Raw genomic sequence first — 18,043 nt, 5'->3', positions numbered from 1 at the left:
TCCGACTGTAGCAACCAAACACTTCAACAATTAAATTAATGCTCGTATCAGTGATTCCGGTTGTTCTTTGAAGTCCTGCTCCTGTGTTAAAAGTACACACTGTTAATGTACCTTTAAAACTTAACGACTTTATTTTAGTAGGTGTATTTGTGTTGGCTCAAGGGATTGTGTGGCCTTTGGTCTGGAGTTAAAAAAAAAAAACACCTAAATGCATTTTAGCGTGGATGCTAAATGTCCACACATGTTAATTGCTGGCTCATTGAATTGAGCGCGATACCAACTCATGAATGATCACAGATAATATTTGACATTAGCAGCTGTTTTTTGATTATTTTTTGGAGGTTTTGGTTGGCATTTATTTTGTGGGAATTTTAGGATAATATGAAAAAACTATAAAAGTCAAACACATGGAAGGATGTAGCTAAACCCCTTAGCATTAGCATAAAAAGTTAATAGCCAAAGTAAATGTAAAGCTGGCCTTAACTATTTAGAGTAGAGGCATGTTGTCGGGCTGTTTTGGAAACTAACAAGCTGAATTTTTCTCCCAACTACTCACGGCTTCCTGACATGTTTTTGTCAGGACAGTTTTGTCAACACAAACAAAATGCTAATGCTGTGTCCACATCAGTTAATGTTTTCCCCATTTCCCTGCTTTCATAACTAAATCCCACCCATCAACCTGTTTCATTGGTTAATCAATGTGTCAGTCATCATCATGGTTGGTTGTACAGTAACCAGCCAATACATACATCACATAGTTAGCTATTGACCCACAGCAGACAGGAGGAAACCATTTTGATTGAGTCAAGCGAGGTACCAATCAAAGTTTCACAGTTCAGACTTGTTTAAGTGGCTAATGCCTCCATGCTAACCAAATTTACAGTTGATAAAATGTGCGCATCTGATGAAAAGGACTAATTATTTTACCAGAGTCAACATAATAGGACATTTTTCGTCATATTAATTTACAGTCAGGATACCATGATGCTTCAAAAAAGGTTTGAAACTAGTTTAAAATCAGTGTTGTGTGTTCCTGCACTTCTAATTGTATCCTGGAATGTTGTTGTACAACACACCATGGAATAAAACCTTGGTTTTAGAGGTTAACTTCAACTAGCTAGCTAGTCACATTGTTCTCCTTCAGACTGCATGTTACATCCTGAAAGTGTCAAGGGTAAGATCGGACATAACAAAAGTGGAAAAAGAAAATACCGGGCACGGAAAAGTAGCACACTGGTAGTTCAAAGAAAATTAAGTATTTAATCCCAGAAACAACAAAAATCCAAAACAAAAAACACACCACGTTAGATCATTACACAAACTATAAGTCCAAAATGGCGTTACCTTACCTTACATTACCTTAATACTGCATGACGTCATAAAGTCAGCCATGGCATGATCAAGGGAAAAAAGGTTTTTCCATCGCATGTGGAGGTCGTAAGATTTTGACTTCTTAACTTTAGAAGAAATAAATTTGAGGCTAACTGGTGTGCTTGCTAGCTTGCTACATTGCTAACTAGTGGCCGTTTCCGGTTGCAATGTGGTGTAAACAATGAATAATTGGTGTCTAATAGTGACTATAGGGATGTTATTTCATGTTTACAAAGCTCTAATAATGTTAAAAGTCTAAAACGGGTTTTATATGCTATAACTATGAAACTATTCCATTTATTAACATTGAATTCTATGATGTGGTAATTAATTTAACACAGTCGAGTCCACCCACTGTAAACAAGGGAGTCAACCCAATTAACACAGATGAAAATAAACCTTTTGCAGCCGAAAGTGTGAATGATTGTTTGGATGTATGTCGCCTGTAATTGAGTGGAGACCAGTCCAGCTTGTACCCTGCCTCTCACCCCAAATCAGCTTGAATAGGCTCCAGTATACCCCCACTACACCAAGTGAGGATAAGCGGCATAGAAAACATATGGATGGATATTTGACAGCTAAATAATCCCTATCAATGCTTGGCCAGAAAAAAAAAAACATGCAAAATGTATGTTGATGTGTGCTATGGGAAATACCTGCTGCTGTGGGTGTGGGTGTAATGGGTGTACTTCCACTGAGTAATGGTAAGAGGGTTACATAATGAACCAATCACTGGCTGTCATGACTGCCATGTAACACAGCCAATGACTGCATGGTCGCTCCAGTCTGAAGTCATGCATGAAGGTGCAACCTAAATGGTTGGCTTCTCTCTGGGCCATACATGTCAACCCTCCTGCACATTCCCATATTTTAAATACTTTTTTTTTTAGCTTCCTTTCCAAGGAAAGTCCACATATTTTCAGTAGTATGCTCTGTATATTGATATTATTATTGTATATTATTATTGTTTAACAATTTGTACTGTGTGTTTTTTTAGTGTTTATTCTGAAAAGATCTTCTATCTTACACTTAACAACGTCTTTTTGTTCTTTGTAGATGTGGACGAGTGTGCAGAGGCGCTTGACAACTGCAGTATCGACGCCATCTGCCAGAACACGCTCAAATCCTACAAGTGTATCTGCAAGTCGGGCTATAAAGGGGATGGTAAACATTGTGAAGGTAAAAGCTTCTGAATTAATTTGCTCATATTTATGTGTGGTTCGAGGCGCAAAGTTCTCGGCTTCCAATGGGAAACATGGAGAGAACGATTGCAGTGAAAGACACATCTTATGTTGATTTGCCTTTTTATGTCGGAGCGCATACACTTAGGGCCCCTAAGATTGGTTTGATAAAAGCTTCTGCCTCACTCAGCGTTCCTCATTAACTGTGAGAGCAATGAGAAGCGAGGGAGTGAGAAGTGGACGGAGGAAGAGGAAAGCCAGGTGCAGGGTACTCCTTTGTGACCAGATGAAATGAAGCAGTAACTTCTCTACACATGTTGGAGACAATTAAGACGTCAGAAGCACAGTCAAGGATATTTCCAGCAGAGGTGAGGAAGACTTTCGGACACGAACCTCTGGACCAGTATACCCCTCGACTTGTGTTTGTCTTATAAAAGGCCTGGTCATAATGTCTTGTTCTTGTTATTGACTGGCTGTTTTCCATGGCCGACTGCCTGTTGGCCATTAAAGTCTGATTTGTGAATCTTTGGTCAAATATGTGCCAAGTTCAGCCCTCGTCAATCACAGAGTTGGAATTCGCTGACTGTTTGTAAATGTTGATGTTCTTGCAATGCACAAGTTTTGATTAAGATATTTGTTGTAAGAGTCGACGAACAGCATACCAAGTAAAATAAAATATTTTTAACCCGAGCCAGGTTTTGGGCTCGAAGTGGACAATTCCAAAAATGTCATCTTGTGGTGAAGTTAATGTAGCTTCTTTGTTGCCTTTTGGTTTTTCCCTTCAAGGGTCGCCACAGCAAACCGATTCAACCCTGTCTTCTGCATCTGTCTCTCTCACACCAACTACCCTCATGTCCTCCTTCAAACCTCCACTTTGGTCTTCCTCTACGCCTCCTACCTGGTAGCTCTAAACGCAGCATTCTGCCAATATATTCAATCTCTCCTCTGGACATGTCCAACCATCTCAGTCAGGTCTCTAACATGTAATGTCCCTCTGATGTACTCATTTCTGATCCTATCCATCCTGGTCACTCCCAATGAGAACCTCAGCATCCTGATCTCTGCTACCTACCAGTTCTGCTTCCTGTCTTTTCCTCAGTGGCACTGTCTCTAGACCAAACAACATGGCTGGTCTCACCACAGTTTTGTATACCTTTACTTTAATTTTAGCTGAAACTCTTCTTCTTCTCCACTCGTTCCAACCTGCCTGCACACACTTCTTCACCTCCTTCTCACAATCTCCATTGTTCTGAACTGTTGACCCCAAGTACTTAAAATTCTCCACCTTCATTATCTCTTCTCCCTGTAACCTCACTCTTCCACTTGGGTCCCTTTCATTCACACACATATACTTTTTCTTGCCGCAGCTAATCTTCATTCCGCTTCTTTCCAGGTGAATGTATGTTTTGATTTATTGTCGTAAAGAAAGATGATTACAATTCCCTTGACAAAAGCCACCGTCCCTTTGGAATAAATAGGAACATCCCTAAAGTATGATGCTATCACCACCACTCTTAACCATGGACATAGTGTTGTTTTGGTTAATTCAAAACATTCATTCCTTTTATTTTACTGACCACATGTTTTTTTTATGATTTCTCATCTTCCTTTGCGACTTGGGAGGGCTGACAAATTGTGAATACCAAGCAAGGCAGATAGAGGTTGTGAGTTCCAGGTTAAAAGAGGGGTGGGAATGTGATGGGTGATTTTGTGCTGAGCTTCGCAAATGGCGGTGATGTGTTTGAAGAAGTGTTTCTTTGTCTCCGTCACATCCATCCGCTGTCAGATCCAATTAAGCCGTGAGTGCGGCAGCCTCAAAGAGAAGCAGAACGACCAGGATCATAGGGCCTAAATGGGCCAGCAAGTGCTGAGTGGATGTGCGCAGTGTTCGCAATCCATCATGTCCCGGACTCCTCAGCGGGGCCCTCCAACCATCATCATAACCATAACAGACATTCTCACTCATTGCCTGTCAAACCAGTGTGCGATCTTTCCACAAATGTCAGATTCATCTCAGTTTTTTTTTTTTTTTGTCACATTTCTTCTGTGAAATTTCCACTGTGTGGTGTTAACGGTTATTAAAAGGGAACTTTTTGGGGAATTATATTTAACTTTTTCTATATTTATTTAAAGATACAATTTTATTTCAATGTTCTATAAGATCTTTTACATTTTATTTTTTGCGCACATATTCCACTTTGACGTTTGTCTAAAGTTACTTTGTGGAAAAAATATGGGGATATAATATGTCATATATGGATATCCAAACTAAATATATGGGGATATGAGTTTAGGTCTATATCGCTCATATATTTTGTTCACTTTTATGTCATAGAATACGACGAATCAGAAATGTTCTATTGCAAGACACGCAGCAATTTATACACAAAAACAAAGTTACGAACCAAAACATGGTTTCACATTATTCTATCTACCTTTTGCAGATGTTGACGAGTGTGCAACTGAATACAACGGCGGCTGTGTCCATGAGTGCATCAACATCCCGGGAAATTACAGGTGCACATGCTATGATGGCTTCCGCTTGGCACATGATGGGCACAATTGTCTAGGTGAGTGTGTGACTTGCGTGTGTGTATGTGCGTGAGGGTGACTTGTGGCTTTTATCATTATGTAAGAAGAATCTTATTATATTATTGTTATGCAATAGTCGTTATCACTTGTTATTGGTTTTTATCACTCATGTTGTAACTCTTTAAAGGGGACCTATTCTGCTCATTTTCATCCCTTTGCATTGAGTTGTGGACTCAATAGCGTAGCTACACATGAAAACTCGCACCAAAAGCTTTCTAGAGTTTCCAGAATCTGCACCTATTTCAGCTGTGTTTCCTTTGATTTCCTGCTTCCCGCTAACAGCACCGATTCCGTTGGTCCTGCTTCGCCAATTATGTTGGTTAAAAGGACCAGAAGGTTTTAAGGTTTTTAATACTTTCAATATGAAGAAATATACAAGTGGTGAAAATTTCAGGCGGTGAGTTTTGGACCCTTGTGCGATTGAGTTTGACACCCTTGCTTTAGGCGGAAGTACAATTTGTTCCATTTAAGTATGCTCGGAAATCCCAGAGACTAAACTCAAAGCATGTGAATTCAACTTACTGTAAGTTACGTGGAGTCTTTGAATGCAACCCCTCATTGCCCATAATAACATGGTTAAAGAGTGATTCAAATGTTCTGCTACTGTTAAAGAAACTAGTGTTTGGTTATTTGTGTATATATATGTAAATGTATATATATATATATATATATATATATGGATATGTATGTATATGTATATATGTGTATATATATGTATGTGTATATGTATGTATACCTGTATGTATATATATGTTCGGTTAATAGATTTTCAGACGTGCGCTTTTAGCTTGATATAAATTTTCAGTTAATTTTGCGCTATTAATACATACAAATATATATGATCCCGCCCTGTCTTCTATCTTTTTTTCAATAACAGTACAAATGGTCATATTTTAGTCATAGTTGGAAATGACGATTAATCATGACCAATAAAAGAAAACTGTGATTAATCACAGCCTGTGTCATGAAGCTGTTATCGCGCACCATGATTAATCGTGATTAATCACAGCTTCATGCCACGGACTGTGATTAATCACGATTAATCATGATACAGGATGAACAGGTTGTGAGTAATCATGATTAATTAATATGAAAGCTGTGATTAATCTGGTCAAAACTTTTAATCATTCGACAGCTCAAGCAAAAGTAAAATAATAAGGGATGTTATCCTTACTGCATATAGATATCAAAGAGACATTGTACACAACAGTGCATAATCATCCACAGTACATGCCTTACAACATGCAAACTCCACACAGAGCAAGTCTAGTGTTTACGGACCAAAATGACATTTTTAATTTATGGGAACGCTTTGGTATCCACAAAACACCATAACATCAAATGGCGTAACAAGAGGACCACAGGGGCCGATGGAGCTGTTATTTGACTCTTTGCATTTGATATTAGCTGTTTCCTCATGCATTTGACAAAGCATGTGTCTCCTGGTTTGTTTTCTTCTTTTTTTTTTATAAGTCTCACAAAAAACAGTGAATTTATTAGGGCTTGACCCTGAGCTTGGAGCTCTTAGTGAGTCGTCGGGTGACTGTACTTTCCCATGGTTTAATATTTCACTAGTGTGAATTAAGCCACACTAAGAATGTTTTTTTAAACGTATGAATAATTCTAAAACTAGGCCGCAAACCTGTTTGGATCCTTCTACCTTTTAATTTCCTACCAGTATACCTGGATCTTACATTCATGCAAAGCTTTCAGCACTCAGCCTTTATTCATTATGAGTGAGCTTTTATATGTGGCGTCACCTTCACATGAATCCACTATTTGTCAGTGTAGCAATGTAGCCTTTAATTAAAAGCACCTGCGTCTTTCTTTCGGTACTAAGCTAAAATGGCACTCAGTGGAGCTCAGACCTCTGCCGGGGGCCAGGCTATCCTAATTTTAGATCGGCACCGCATTCTACAAATGCTTGAATTCATACTTGCTGGGAAATAAGGACACTTTTCACATAGTGAAAACATAAACTGAAGACTGAAGACCAAAGGATGTAACTGCAACCCGCTCCAGCTGCAAGATGTTGCTGTGGCTTCTTTCAGTCCTACGGTATTCAACCTCATTGCTGTCCTTCATTCGCTCGCTCCACTTAGATCTTCTGTGTAGGGCTATTTTCCGAGCCATTTAGCAACATTTGATGTGATCCTGACTTGCATGTAGGTGTGTAATTGCAATAAATGCTTGGATGCCGGTAGCATCAAACAGAGTCGCATTCATCGGTCCTTTTGCTATATACGTAGTTTGTGCAAGCTTAAGTTCGGTTTGCTTGCATATCTTATCATTCCTGCTGTGTCTTTCAAAGACCCATACACGCCCGAGATGAGTTCATCGTTTATTTATTGAAATTTCAACTCAACGCTGAATGGCATATGCAGCTGTCAAGTCCATCTATTGCCTTGAGAGATAAAAGCATGACAATATTTCTTCTTCTCGAGAATTCTTCAGGAGCATTCCTCGGTGCAAACATAAGAGCAAAGGAAGAGGTATAGCTTATAGGTTGCCACGTCAAGGCCCCAACTTCCTTTTCCAGGTTTAAGAATCTTTTTTGGCCCTATTGAAAAGATTAGTCGCTTCTGGTTGGTTCCCAGACAAGGTCAGACCCTCGGAACCCTTAAAGACCAGATGTTGCCAAGGCTGCAGAGCATGAGACATTTTCTTGATGCTCAAAAGCTCACATTTAGTTCAGTGTCTGAGGTATTTAAGGTTTTATTTTATGTTACATGTAAATGGTAGTTTTGTCCAGAACTTCCAGTTTTAGTGTTCTCAGACTGCTCTTGGTTACTGTCAGCCCAGGGACAGTTCCTTCCCAGCGTCTCTCTGTAGTATTGTTTTCTTCAACCGCGGCACGTGCCACATGACTCCTTGTAATTGCATGTGTTGGCAGCATAATGGCATTGGGCGGTGGCAGAAGGCGGCGGAGCGTGAAGCAGAACCGCTGCCTTGTAGGGACGCTGTGGTTTCTGAGGTCTCCGCCGTCTGCCTTAAACCTCCCAAAGATGTCAGGAAGGCAGCAAGGTGGAAGCGATGCAATATCACAGCACGCTGCTTCTGTCCATGTGGAGTGAGATGTCACTTACTGTATAATTTAACCCAAAGTGAGCTTTTGTACCCTTTTTTTGAAACCTCACATGGAAGAGAATCAACATGGCATCTGATTGCGTCTTTTATAAGAAATCGTGGCTATTTGATGCTGGAGGTGAGGGACGGATGGTAGTTTTAATCACCACATGGCCAAGCTGTAAAGGATTTTTAGAGTCTTAGGAAAAACAGAGGAATCAATGTCAATTTAATCCAAAACACACATCCCTTATACAATGAAAACCAGATGCAGGAAGTCTGTTCGTTCCCCACTGTAGCACCACTGTCCCCATATTTATGACCGAAACATTTGAGCTGGGAACCTTTTTAGAAGCCATCGTTGCTGCTTGTTAAAAATCAATTGTCGCTATCAGAAACGTAGTTTCCCTCGATGTTGAAGGTATTTTTCTAACGTGTCACGTGTTATAAAATAAAGGTAGGCTTGAAATAGAGCGTTCCCTTGAGTGTTTGACAAGCATGTGGTGAAAGATAGGTTTTTTGTCACCACATTGTTTACTTGTATCCATGCTTCTCAAATTGGTCACAGGACATGTTGCACCCTGTCATCAAAGCACTGACATGGGGCTCCAAACTGCGGGCAATGCTCCTTTCATTCCTGTTGACTTGCATTTGGTTTGTATTGATTCAGGAGAGCTCAATTCCCTTTGGAGCTCAATTCCAATTACAATCTATAGGAAAATGACCTTTTACTTGAACCCCTTCAATGTCATAACCTGATCTACAACACAAAAGCAATGTAATTAGAGCTTTGATGCTTTGAGAAGATTAACCTTGCTAAGTGATTGGTGTTTTTGCTAAATTATTTATTTTTTGAAGTGATAATTGTACTGTGTTGTAACATTGACAATGTCCCTTGATATGTTTGAAATAGATGAAGTTAATCTTATATATGCCTATCTTGACTATGCCCTGATTTCAAGTCATGTCATTCTTAAACACCATTTTGCAAGGGTGCCAATCAAGCTGGAATTTCCAGACTGATGCATTATTGATTGGGTTCCGATAAGAAAAATGAGTCATCAAAGAGTGTTCCAGTTGCAATTTCCTTAAGTGTATTGGGTATCACATGCTGGCATTGATCATAAAATGTATGATCAAACTGTAGCAGAAATGTGTTTATTTATGGTCGCCTGCCACAATAAATATCATCGCATTTTAAAATATGTAAAACACTTATATTTGCCGCCATTCTTTGCACCTTTTTAACATTTATCTGCCATTGTCTTTATTTGCTTAACTCATTCAAAACCAAAGATGTATATTTATATGTTTTTATAAACTGAACTCAAAGATGTATTTATACATATTTTGCTTTTTTTTCTGCACACGACTGGACTCACAGACGTGCATGCACGTGTGCACACACAATTTAGGTCCAAATGCGAAAAATGTAAATAGTTAATGGTGTTATATTTGTCAATACATTGTTATTTTGATGTTAAACACCCATTTTTTGTTGTTTATGTTGTGGTATAGTTAGTATATAAGCAGGTATTTCAGCTACAGTTACAAGGGGAAAAAATGGGTCATATTTGAAAAGTATCTTTTCACAAAGAGGTGGTTTTCCCCTCTTTTAGTCAGGAACTGATATTTTCCTGAAACTATATTCTAAAGTTTTAAGTTTTAAGCACAGTTTTGTCTGATGAAAGACAGGAGTTTTTCTTTTGGTAGGTTCTATGTTTGTTCTAGGCACAGAATGTAATATTCAGTGTGCCTTGAAAGATTAGTCAAAATCATCGAAAATGTTCGGTACTGAAGGGTTTGCCTTTTGAAAAATGGGAAAAATGGCTGGGAGTGAATTGAGTTAACTGGGTGAAATTATGGCTACTTAACACAAAATGTGCTTCTGCTCAAGGTTTCTTGAACTTTGAATGCTAGTGTTTAAATCTTTCCCTGTTGATGAATATTTTCTTTGGAAACTTAGTAGTGCCTTACAGAGTGCAGTGGAATATGATAGTACTGCACTGTAATATGATGTAATGCACAAGGATGCTGGTTCTCCACTAGTCTCAGTCATGGATTTGCTGGCTGATGACATCTGAAGATTAGCATATCTTTTGTTAAAGACACACCTTCAAGAAGGTATCATTGTTGTCATGGAAATGCAAATCTCTCACACGTCAATGGGAAAGACATTGTATTTGGCTTTACCCAGGAAAGCACAGACTGTGAAAGCTAAGCACAGGTAACTCCTGCTCTCTTCCCGACTGCAGATGCAAATACCCTGAGTCTCTGTGTGAGCAGTCAATCTGCTTTTGTTGTGACATGCACAGATCGGGTTTGGACAAGAGTCTCTCCACAGTTCAGAGGAGAGGAGCTGAAGTGATGAGTTAAAGGACGGATTTGAGATCGGTGCACTCGCCAGCTCCTGAGGACTATATCAACAAACACTGTCTCCTTCTTTTTCTTGGTGTTTTTCATCCCCATCCACCATGAAATGAACAATTCCAGCTGAGCCCACTGGCAAAAAGGCTTTAGAGGAAACTCAAGCCTGAGATTGAGTTTGGGGATGTAAACGTGAAACAGCCTGGGAATCGTCAGACGTCTGTTTGAGGGCCTCTTGTCTCCTCGGCATAAGGCTGTCCTCCCAGAAAACTATCCCGGGCTTGTGTTTGCAAAATACTTCCAGATTTGTTTTTGAGTTTCACAGAAATACTATTTAGCATGATTGTAGCTAATTCCGTATAATACAGGGACTTCTGTCTTTGTGATCCCCTACCACGCCTCAATAAAATGACCCAGGGACGGGACATTCAGTACAAATACTAAAATGACATCCACGTGACATAATTGTGGACCTCAGACATTTGTATAATCATAAAAACATGTGGGATGTTGGTACATCTACGTTGCACAACAATCCTATGGGCTTTAATTTTGTGGCGCAGCGCAAGGTGGCGCAGGGTGGCGCAGCCCATGCAGTGGTAATTTAGTCCAGTGGGTGGCGACGCACCAGGGGAGGTGTCCACATTTTCAGCTTGGCGCAGTGACAATATTGCCAGCTCCGACCTGGTCTATTCTTGGCGCAGGCGAAGCGCACTCTGTGCAGTGGTAATTTGGGTGACGGTCGCACAGTGTGCACACTGTGTCGCGCACAACGCTCCCCTAAATAAATGGCTGTAACTATCAGGAACAGATGACATGTCCCACGAGGTTGCGTACATGGTGCATGACGTGCGCCTCTGATGCGCAGTCCAGTCCTACGTATTTATAGGAAATGAGAGGCAATGAAAGGCGTTATTTAATTGGTTAACATTACACTCGGCTGTGTTAAACCCTCTCATGGCTTCTATCCTCCCTCTTTGCCACTTGCGACAGTGGGAGGGATGGAGGTGTGGGTGCGCAGCGCAGCGCTGCGCCAGACTGTGCTAATCACGAAAATTACAAAGTGTACTGACTACACATCGTTGGCACGGCACAAGCGTGGTGCAGGGCAGGTGCGCCGCGCCTCGTCTACGAAATTAGAGCCCTATATGTGTATTGCGCCCCCACAGTCCAATACAAGTTTGTAGGTTCACTGAAGACTATATGCTGATTGTATGTGTGGACGTGCAGTTCAGTAGTGTCAGTCCTGGTGCAATCCAGGGTGTACCTGGTTAGGATCCAACTTTCCAGTGACTAACATTAACATGATTAACATATTTCTCAGATCATAGATTTTAATTACATACTTTTTTAGCCTTTTTCACAGTCATGTTTACTAATGAAAACATCATAGTCCCTTTCAACATTTTACTCAGGTGACACTTGTAAGACCAGAAGGATGTTTGCACTCGGCTGTCCTCTCCGACCGGGTTCAAACCTGCTGCTGAGGGTGTTTAGTCAAGTGGGCGAGGAAATTTGCTGTGTCACTGAGCTCGAAGGACGACAGATGGGGGGGAAAAAAAAGGAAACCCTGCTTAAAGCCTGTTGAAAATGAGAAAGGATCTTGTTTTAATAGGAGCTTGCCATGTACCTTTTCCCTCACTGACACTCAACTAAATCAAAGCCTGGTCACGAACCTATGCGGCAGTCGGACCCAGCAGCACTGCGACTCTTCAAACCCCCCCCCCCCAACCACCAGTTTTCCTGTTGCCGTCACTGCACATGGGTCTGATTTGCTGCCTTATTAGAGGGTGTTTTCCTGCTGTAAATGAAATACCCAAAGAGGCCGGTGTCCGTCCACTCACCTCCTTGTCTCTGGTCTGTCTAGACCACAGAGACGGTCCTGTCTGCGCCACACAGACACCAGCAGCAGGATGCATACATAGACCGCTTTGATGAGAGACAGCAGTTGTTTTTCACTCACCCTGTAAAGTTGGTAAATAATAAATGCCCATGAAGTTTCTGAAGTCTCTGGATTTTCTCTGGAAGATGACCTCCATGTTTAGATGGCTCTAAATCTCAAATTGTTGTACTGTACGTATATCCAGTCAAAGCTATCTGAGATACCAGCACTCATTGCCTGTGCAAACAGAACCGATCTCTTAATCTTGCTCTGTTTGAACCCTCCTTAGAGCAGCGATATGTCTCATTTTCCAGAATTAAGGCAGCCTTTTAACTTGATTAAGACATTTTTCCATCCTCTCAAGAGAATTTTTAAAAAATGTTTTAAGACCAAATAACATGAGCACTTCTTGCGCACCATGCCAGAAACCCTTTCCGCTTGGAAATATTTGCTTTGGACGCCAGCCTTGCCCAGCACACAACACAGGCAATTATGGGAGCTATTTTAAACAGGAGAGATCTACTGACAGGCGACGCCTCATTTGGAGGAATGAAGAAATCAGGAAATGAAACCTTCATTGATGCACAGAGTATGGAAAGAGAATTCCCCCGAGGCTCTCTGAAGCTGTTTGCATATCTCACAGGCATGGTGTGCATGCATTAAGGACAGTTGTGTTTGTGTAGCCTTGAAATGCTTGGATTTGTGGCTGTTTGTGACTGTGCATGCATTAAAACGCCCCTTTTTTCAGTTGTGGAGCTTTTTTTTTTTTTTTTACCCTGTTCATGCCTGGTAGTAGTTTATCTGCAAAGGTGCAGCCATGGGTTTCAAGCAGCTCTTCTCTTTGTTGTTGTAACTTTTGTGTGCTGAGCAGCAAGGCACCCGCATGGTTAAGTTGATGAAAACGTAGCTCCTTCGAAATTCTCATTTAACTCTCACTTCGTGCTAGCTGTCGAGAGAGGCTTTCCCCGTTGACAAAAACTGAGATGTGGTTTGGAGGCTGCAGACAGGATTGTGACTAGAATCGGACAGGGGTGCTACCTGCCACTGACCTACTTGTCAAATCCCTGAGGTTTATTGTCCGTGCATTTGTGATTCTGACAGAGTTAATTTTAATTTCTTACTCTGCTGGGCTGAGAATTCCCCAAAAAGGAAACTTAACCTAGAGGCCTTCTCGGACTGGACAAATAGACAGCAAATTAGTTTCGCATGACGGTTTAATAAAAAAAAAAAAAAAGTCTTGTGTACACAGCCAGATTATTGATGCATTGAGCAGTGGGGTGGATAGGGTTCCAGTGGGGTCGGTACAGAGGGACAGAAGATAAAGTCAGTCACTCTCAATTGTGGTTGTCTAATCCCATGGGCAGAGCAAAACCTCAGGCAATATGGCGTGAGGTGCATTTACATTGTTACTGTCACCCTCCTGCAGCCACGGCACCCTTCAAGTAACCCCCCCTCCCTCCTCCTCCTCCTCCTTCTCCTCCTACCCGCCTGTTTCCTCCTTCTACTACATTCCTCACGCCATGGGGCTGACAGACACTCGTCATCAGCAGGTACTCTGGCCCAGGTGGATCAGGTTTCTCACTCGCCAGGGGCTTGTGCTGCATGTGCATTTTTATGGCTTAGGCCTGCTTCACTTGGCAGTTTTCGCTCTGCTGCCATGTCAGATACCTGTTAGTGAAGGCATGGCCTTTGAACAAAGATCAAGACATGATCTCGAGTTTGTTGTCAGTGAGTGATGTCGTTGTTTCATTGGATGTTATTATTATTTTTTATTTCAATGACTGACTATAACACCGATTGAATAAATCAATCTGATTGGTTGAACTTTGCAGTTTATTTCATGATCAGGGATTGACATGTGATCAAAGCCATGTTACTTTAAGTAAGCTATGAGAAACTTACAGGCTTACATTTCAGTTCAAACAATCATATCATTCCATGGCACTTTTCAAGGCGCTGTGGCAACATAAAATAAAAGGCCAATAAATAAATAAGGCCACATGGTTCGATTCTCCGCTCGAGCATCTCTGTGTGGAGTGTGGATGTTCTCCATAGATATGAATGTGAGTGTGAATGGTTGTTTGTCTATATGTGCCCTGTGATTGGCTGGCGACCAGTCTAGGGTGTACCCCGCCTCTCGCCTGAAGTAGCTGGGATAGGCTCCAGCATACCCCCTGTGATCCGGGTTTTGATTTAATTAATTGAAATAACTATTGTTTAGCACTGCAGTATACTATACAATATACATATATATAACTATGCAACATATGTATGTAACATATGAATTACTTAAGAGTAATACAAAACTTAATTATGTAGTAATACAAAACTTAATTAAGTAATCTGAATGGTTCTTTTTTAGGTCTTGTAAATGTTCCCCTTCACTTTGTCCATGTAGTGTATGTTTATGACCAGTTAATTGTAGGGCATTCTAATTAACTTCAGAGGTACTTCATGTTTAGTGAATGCTAACACGCTAATGTAAGTGAGTGGTAAATATTACATTACAGCTTGTAATTATACCGATATTAGCATTTAACTCAAAGCACAGCTCTTTCTACAGTAACTATGGTCTCACTAAGTGAATATAGACTCTTAACAAAGATACTCATCTGGTTCTTATTAGAATTCTGTCTGTTCAAAGACTTGCTTATTATGATTGTGGTTTACAAGTAGTTTTCCAGGCTCTGGAAAGCAGCAGTCTGTCTCTCTTTTGTTCTGTCCAGAAGTCATGGTATTAATTGTGTCTTGTATGTGTCTCTCTCGGCAGATGTAGACGAGTGTTCAGAAGGGAACGGCGGATGCCAGCAGATCTGTGTCAACATGATGGGCAGTTATGAATGTCGCTGCAGAGAAGGATTCCTCCTGAGTGACAACCAGCACACCTGCATCCAAAGACCCAAAGGTTACATCCGTACACAATGCACTCGTCAACTCCTGTTAGTTTGTTATTGACTAGAGAGAGACAATCTGCGCAAGTAATGTTGCCATGATCAACTTTGGATGTCATATTTAAACTAAAGAGTGAACAACGTTAGTGTAAGTTTCTAAAGTCTGCAGGGGCATAAATCTTTGTGTTTTCTCTCAAGCTCTTCAAATTGAAGTAATCTATTGTTTGGCAGTGTGAGGGTAGCCCAGGGTGTTGTGAGCAGACAAAACAATTAAAGGTGATGCCTGGGGAAGACACCTTATATATATATCTTATTGACTTTTCTTTGGTTTTGGAGGCATCAGGAGAAGAAAGGGAGCCACCAGGTGTGTAGATCTTGGAAAGAAGTTCACGACATCCCGATAATAACAATGAAAGCTTTAAGGTTGACCACAGTCTGTTCCGGGATGCTTGTCGACAACTGATTTGAAGACACTATTTCTAATAGGAAATAATGTCAATTAATTAATCCATTCCAAGGTCACACAGCTGATCTTATACAACATTCATAACTGCTTTATAAGTGTAATTAAAAATTATTATCAACCTATTTTTGACTTGGCCATATTGCACTGAGCAGCCTGTGCATGTTTGTAATAGTAGTCCAAGTCTTTAAAAACTGATGAATTAGCAAGAACCACACTAATTTAATGACATCCTCTTCAGGATAGGTAGCTGAGATTGAAAGCCAAATGAGTATGTTACTTCATCCATGCTACTATTCACAATTACCTACGTATCTGGAAGTCCTCAGGAGTGCTTGATAGTGTGACCAATCACAACAAAGTGCGTGTACCTCAAGGAGGGCCGGGGGTGGAGTAAATTCTGCAGAAAGAGGTGCAGAATCTGGAAGATCTAGAAAGCTTTCTGTGTGGGTTATTGTGTGTGGCTGCTCTACAGGAGTCCACAACTCAATAAAAAGCGCTGAAAATTAGCCTAACTGGTCCCCTTTAAGAATTGCTGCTTAGTTAGGTAGTGTGTGGCAATGCTTTGTGGGTAATGCAGTTTGAAGAAAGTCGAGTCCTTCATGTCTCACGGTGCCGCCTGCTGGTAAAATGTGCGCAGTGACGATAACATGCTTTTGGAGCAGGAGTGCAAATATCTTTTGTCAGGTAATAACTGGACCTAATCTAACCAGGTTCACCTTTAAGTTCTTTATTTCAGTTCAACGTTCTTCGAAAAATTAACAGGTTCGTTGTTTTGAAGACGTTCAAAAACTCACCATACTTCGGCACTTCAAATGCCTTTAGCATGTTAAAGCTTTTTAACATGCTAACATAGCTAAATAGTTTTTTCTAGCATGTGTTGGCAGTTAAGTTCCATGATTGCTTTTATTTGGCACGCCTGTGCATTATGAGGGGAAGTGAGAGGATGACATTTCCCAAGATGGTAGTTAAGGCAAGACACTATACTCCACGCTTGGATCGCTTCGGGCAGCAATAGTACCAGTCACAGTTGATCGGCTTTTGTGATTGATGTTGAAAGGCATTTATCGGCATATGCCAATCACGTCATTTATTTCATGGATGTAATTTGGCCGATCGGTGGGAGCATCCCTAATAGGAACGTGTCTGTCAGTTCGACCCGGACTGCTGTGAGTCTTTTTGGACTCGGATGGTCAAAACTAGACTGGATTTTGAAACAGTGCATCTTGGAAGTGTGGTTTATGAGATCAGTCTGGCCTGGTGAATGTCAATGTTGACATTTCATAAACGCACTGTTATTTGAGTGGAGTAAAAAGCTGGCTCATGTGTTTCAAAGCACCACTACTCTGTTTGTGGTGTCAGCAGAAGATCGTGAGCACCACCGAGTTTCCTCTTCACTTTTCACTGTTAATCTTTCAATTTTGAATTAATTTTACCTTTATTGCTTCCAGATGAGACCCATTTAGCTCAGGAGATAAGAGCTGCTATAAATGTGGGGGGAAAAAAAACCATCCCAGAATTCTTTCTGTCATTGTTTCATTATTTTGAAAGATGACTTAACTTCTTTTTATTCAACAGCTTCTCATTCTGAGCCTATTAAAAATGAATAGGATCAGTAAAACAAGACAAGCGTATGAGCTGTCAGAAGCCCTCAAAGGGTACGTTTCAGACGTGCTAGTTCAAGAAATGACGTGCAAGTAACAGAGTAGGTTTATTATAAGGGCCTTTGGAAATAATTATGTTATATGATGTGTGAACGCTCAAACTGAGGTCTGGTTAGGCTTATGCACACAAAGTACCTGGAATGGGTTAGGATAACATTGTGGCTTTGCTTTAAGTTATTGCTTCCTCCGGAATATGTGAGTTGTGTTGTCATGGTTACAGTAATCGTTCTCAAAATGCGGGAAATGTTATGCTTGAAATAAACACCGGTTGTCTGTTTTCTTGAACTTTGGTCACCAGTTACAAAGTGTGGTGGGTGTTTGATCCGTGTACCTTGACACGACCCCCCCCCCCCCCCCTCCTCTGCCGAGCACCTTCTGTCATCACGTTCTCTCCTTTGAAGAAGTACGGCCCCATTGCTAAATTGATGGCACCGGCGACTGATGGTCACTGATTCAGAAATAGCTGCATGCATCACTCCATTTTAAAGCTTTGGGGGCTGTTTGTTCATGAACGTTATTGTTTCCATTAAAAAGACACCAGCTTTCCATTTCTCCATTATTGATTA

The 18,043-nt window shown here is 40.8% G+C and overlaps 1 protein-coding gene across 5 annotated transcripts in view; it reads left to right on the top strand.

Moving 5' to 3' along the window:
- The window catches only part of scube3 (signal peptide, CUB domain, EGF-like 3), a 98,559-nt gene that overhangs the window by 24,663 nt on the left and 55,853 nt on the right, over window positions 1-18,043 (top strand). For 4 of the 5 annotated variants that reach the window (XM_058050617.1, XM_058050618.1, XM_058050616.1 and 1 more), the window contains exons 2-4: window positions 2,428-2,550; window positions 4,997-5,122; window positions 15,230-15,364. In XM_058050617.1, the coding sequence (XP_057906600.1) occupies window positions 2,428-2,550; window positions 4,997-5,122; window positions 15,230-15,364 (384 nt within the window). The remainder of the gene's footprint in view (window positions 1-2,427; window positions 2,551-4,996; window positions 5,123-15,229; window positions 15,365-18,043) is intronic. The other variant, XM_058050620.1, reaches the window with a different exon arrangement.

The sequence above is a fragment of the Doryrhamphus excisus genome, chromosome 16 (assembly GCF_030265055.1).
Source record: "Doryrhamphus excisus isolate RoL2022-K1 chromosome 16, RoL_Dexc_1.0, whole genome shotgun sequence".
Lineage (NCBI taxonomy): Eukaryota > Metazoa > Chordata > Actinopteri > Syngnathiformes > Syngnathidae > Doryrhamphus > Doryrhamphus excisus.
Note: the sequence above shows the minus strand (reverse complement) of the source record. Positions and strands in the feature narration are given on the sequence as shown.